Genomic DNA, 4,911 nt, shown 5'->3' on the forward strand with positions numbered 1-4,911 from the left:
AAACAGGCTTCATTATCTTTCAGCAAAATACCATTTCTTATTTCTGTCTTTTGATTATTTGGTGAAATGTGACCTGGACAGGTCTTAGCGGGTTTTTTGAGACTCTGTGCATGCTTTTCAAAATGCAAATCTGTTTCTGTTTGATTATGCCATGGATTTTTTTCATTTCTGAGGAAGTCTGATGAGACTGATTTATACAGAATGTCAAGAAGAGCATTAATATTCAACTGAAAAACAAAAGCAGTATAAAACTGAGTTAACACATTTATGTAAGCATTGTGAAAATAAAATGAAGTGCAGATGAACATTATGATTTGATAGAATAACAGAGGTGCGGTGAAAACACTCATGTATTGTTTGAATACTCAGATTTAATCAAAGACTGACCATATTATTCATAACCAGGACAATTTTGTTTTCTATTCAGGTCATAAAATGTCTGAGCTCAGCAGAACTGTGGCCTGATTTTAAAGGCCAGTCATTGTTTAGATTTAGAATAGAGGTCATTTAGCCTTTTCCAGTTGGAAATTGTGAATTTTAAGCATTCAATCAGATAAATATTTATGTATGCCTTTATGTATTACTACATTGCATTCGACTAAATTAATAACATTTTAATAAATGATAGTCTTCGGAAAGGCACCAGACCGTTTTGAATGTAAAGTTGATATTTCTAAAAATATCCACTTAAAATAGTTCATTACATAAATAAAAAGAACAATAATGCTCCTGGGTTGAGTCACAACCTAATGTATTTTTAACGATACATTATGTAAACTAAAATCTAAAAATACAGATATATTTTGCTTTTATCAGAATTTGCTAAATCTGAAAACTCAGGGAGCGAGACAGGGCAAAAAAGGCTTCCTCATGATGAAAGTAATTTTTGTCGTGTTGTCTATACTGACACATTCAAAGCTGCATCAGCGAGTCATTGTTCAAGTTATTTTTACACATAAATAGCACCAGTCTCACAGAATGACCCAGAAATCAAAACAAACATAAAAAAAATCACATGGGACGATCTAAGACAACAGTGCCGAGGATGAGGTTACCACTGATGCTGAGAAACTACAAGAGGTCCAAACTCGGAAAGCTTTGACAAACATAAAACTAATCTCTTTCGCTTCCTCTGTGTATTGTACAACAAATAGAAAGGAAAGAGAAAAACATAATTATCTTTCTTTTTCCAAAAGCAAATTTAAAATCCATAATAATTAGGGGGCAGAGGGCATTATTTTCAGCATTTCTGTGGGTCTACAAAAGGACTTAAAATATCTTAATTCCCCCTTCCATGAATAAAAACCTTAAATAGGTCTTGAAACAAAGCAGAGAGTCTTAAATTCATAAAGTCAGGGCATTAAATGTTTCATACACTGTCAACGAATATGTTCCTCAGTAAATTTGTCTTGTTTTCTAAGAAATTGAGAAAAAAAAGTTTGTTTTTAAGCAACAAATATGTGTCATTTGTGAACGAAACCTTGTTTTCAGTTGCATTGAAACAACACAATTCTCACTGGCAGATGGTTGTTCTTGTTTATTGAACTCAGTTCATTTTGATCAGTTCCTCAGAAAACATCTTGTATCTTGATTTAAGCATATTTTGTACTGAAATAAAAAACAAGACAAAAATACTGAAGACAAACATTGCCTTTGTTTGCTGTGTGATCAGAATGTACAGCAAAAGTTGTTTCCAAATTCTAGCTTGAAAGCAGAGCTATTCAAGTCTTAAGCCTTTTTTTGTAAAATGAATAAATAAAAAAATGATAGAGATTGTACTTTAAAACGCTGAAGTGTTACTAAATTAACTCATTTTGATATTTACATTTAGAAACGCCTTCCCTTGAATGTATTGCTAAAAATGTCTTAACTTGCTCTTAAAAATCTTACATTTATCTTGAGAAAAACCTGCAGAAACCCTGTTTAATGTTAAAAACTCCATAAAATGTGCTCTCTTTTTGATAATAATGAGTATTAGAGATTTATGCAGCAATTCCATTTTATAGTAAAAATGTATGTAACATTTTGGATTACGCTTTGAATTTTCTTAGTGATTATAGTTGTCATGCAAAATATATAAACTCGCAACATATTCTGTGTGTGTGTGATTAGCGATGGGTTGGACTAGAGCATGACGTAATGTGAAAATCTCCAGCTCGAGCTCACACATCTCCACACATTCAGTGTGGTGTGGAGCGCGTGCGTGGAGAGCTGCGTGTGCCTCCCCGGAGCGCGCGCAGCGAAACTGTTCTGGGATTCTTTTCGCGCGGCAGTTTGTCCGAATCGACACAGTTTGGGATTTTAGGAGTAGCTATTTGCGAGCAGGATGGACAGCTCTTACCATTCAAGCATGAGAAGATCGCGTCACAAGAGCGCACTGACAGCTCAAGTGTTTCAGTGCCTCGGTGACACAACCTAACGCGTGAAGTCTGAAGCGCTTACCTGGCAGTCAGAAAGATGGAATCAGAATGGATGTAACTCAGTCCAATGCAACGAAGGATGATGCCAACATCACCGTCACCCCGTGGCCGTACACGGAGACGGCCGCTGCGTTCATCATCCTGGTGGTTTCCGTCATCATTCTGGTCACCATCGTTGGGAACGTTCTGGTCATCGTGGCGGTGCTGACCAGCCGCGCTCTCCGCGCGCCACAGAACCTCTTCCTCGTGTCGCTCGCGTGCGCGGACATCCTCGTGGCCACGCTAGTGATCCCGTTCTCCCTCGCCAACGAGATCATGGGATACTGGCTCTTTGGCAGCACCTGGTGCGCGTTTTACCTGGCTTTGGATGTTCTGTTCTGCACGTCGTCCATCGTGCATCTGTGCGCCATCAGTTTGGATAGGTACTGGTCCGTCACCAAAGCAGTGAGCTACAACTTGAAGCGAACCCCGAAGCGCATCAAGTCTATGATCGCGGTGGTGTGGGTCATCTCAGCCGTCATCTCATTCCCACCTCTCATCATGACCAAGCACGACGAGAAGGAGTGTTTGATAAACGACGAGACCTGGTACATCCTCTCCTCGTGCCTGGTGTCGTTTTTCGCGCCGGGGTTCATCATGATCACGGTGTACTGCAAAATCTACCGCGTCGCCAAACAGCGTTCGTCCACTGTGTTCGTGGCCAAGAACGGGCTGGAGAGGCAGCCCTCCCAGTCCGAGACGTGCTTTGTGAGGAAGGATAAGTTTGAGAAGGAGTCCCCGAGCAGCAACAGCTCGGAAAGCAACCAGAGACAGGAAGAGCTGGATGATATCGACCTGGAGGAGAGCGCGACGTCCGACAACAAACCCAAGAGCTCGCGCTTCTCCAACCGCAGGCGGGTGGACGGCGCGCGCTGCTGCCCTCAGAGGACCTGCCGGATCTCCTGGGTTTCCAGTCAGGAGCAGAGCAGCAAACAGCTCGCGGTGGCATCGAAAACCAAAGTGGCTCAGATGCGGGAGAAACGCTTCACCTTCGTTCTGGCTGTGGTCATGGGGGTGTTTGTCCTCTGCTGGTTCCCTTTTTTCTTCACTTACAGTCTCCATGCCATCTGCGGGGACAGCTGCGAGCCGCCCGAGGCGCTTTTCAAGCTCTTCTTTTGGATTGGTTACTGCAACAGCTCAGTGAATCCCATCATTTACACGATTTTCAACAGGGACTTCAGAAAGGCTTTTAAGAAAATCGTTTGCTTGACTGCGCAGCGCACCTGAGAGACTCGTGTTTGGGCACGCTAGGCGCGATTAAATGCATTTTTGAATGTCATCAGAAATCAAACCAAGAGGAAACTGCAAACTAATTATGACCTGATTCTAACTTGCTTCTTCAACCATTGGGACTCGAATTATACAAATTTATTTTTGCTACTTTTCAAATGCCTTTTAATGTATACAAAATATAGATATGTAATATGTTTACATAATACTTAATAAAAAAAGAATAAAGCAACAAACCGTGCATTCTTAAAACTATAATGAGCTAACAAATATTATTATTTAACTTTATGGTCAATTTGCACAAACTATCAGTGAGACATATTTATTCAAAATGTACAAAAAATGAAAAAAAGTCACCATAAAATGCTATATAAATTTGACAGAATTCTAATGTGATGCATTTGTTGTTAATGGAAATGTTAAAAAAGTGAGTTTATTATCTAAAAAGGCCACATGGCCAAACGTGTTTAGTTGAAGAAACACTCTTCTTTAATCAACTGCACTGAAAATAATTGATAGGATTTACTTTAAAACAATTTTCGTTCAGAAATGGGCAAGTAACAAATTGACATAAATGTGAAATTTTCAAGACTTACTAGTATTTTCTTGTAAAACATACTTCAATAATCATTATTTTATGAACTTCTTTACACTATGATAATTGGTGTTTTTAAATGAAGAAAGTCAGATATACATTTTTTTCATTGTTTTATCACTTAAACCTAATATATATATATATATATATATATATATATATATATATATATATATATATATATATATATATATATATATATATTCTTGGTGCCTCTGATGTACATATTGTTTGTATATATATTTTATGAGGAATATTTGACTTACATCACCACAGTATCAACACTCCCTGTAAATACATATAATGTATAAATGTGAACAAAAATTACGTTAAATATTCTATTGTATATTGTACTGTATATTTTCCATACAACCTACTGTACATATGCAGAGTATAAACACCAAATGACAGAATCCTAGTTCTTGGGAATAAAGCTGGTGCAGTGTTTATTAAATGGTAGTATCTGACAATTAACTCAATAGTAAAAAGTGAAAAGAATATTAATACATTTGTGGAATTGTTTTTGTTCAGAATATGTGGTGATTGTAACATGACATAATATTGTTGTTAAAGAGACCGGGGCTAGTTGTCACAAGGGCTATATCTCACTGTCTGTGATATTTTGTG

General features: G+C 38.1%; 1 protein-coding gene across 1 annotated transcript; it reads left to right on the forward strand.

Moving 5' to 3' along the window:
* The first annotated feature begins 2,043 nt into the window (after positions 1–2,043).
* Positions 2,044–4,386, forward strand: LOC113080256 (alpha-2 adrenergic receptor). The gene has a single exon (XM_026252461.1). It carries the CDS (start codon positions 2,469–2,471, stop codon positions 3,684–3,686), a length of 1,218 nt encoding a protein of 405 aa, XP_026108246.1. The 5' UTR covers positions 2,044–2,468; the 3' UTR covers positions 3,687–4,386.
* Positions 4,387–4,911: the final 525 nt, after the last annotated feature.

This window comes from Carassius auratus, unplaced genomic scaffold (assembly GCF_003368295.1).
Source record: "Carassius auratus strain Wakin unplaced genomic scaffold, ASM336829v1 scaf_tig00030555, whole genome shotgun sequence".
NCBI classification, from domain to species: Eukaryota; Metazoa; Chordata; class Actinopteri; order Cypriniformes; family Cyprinidae; genus Carassius; species Carassius auratus.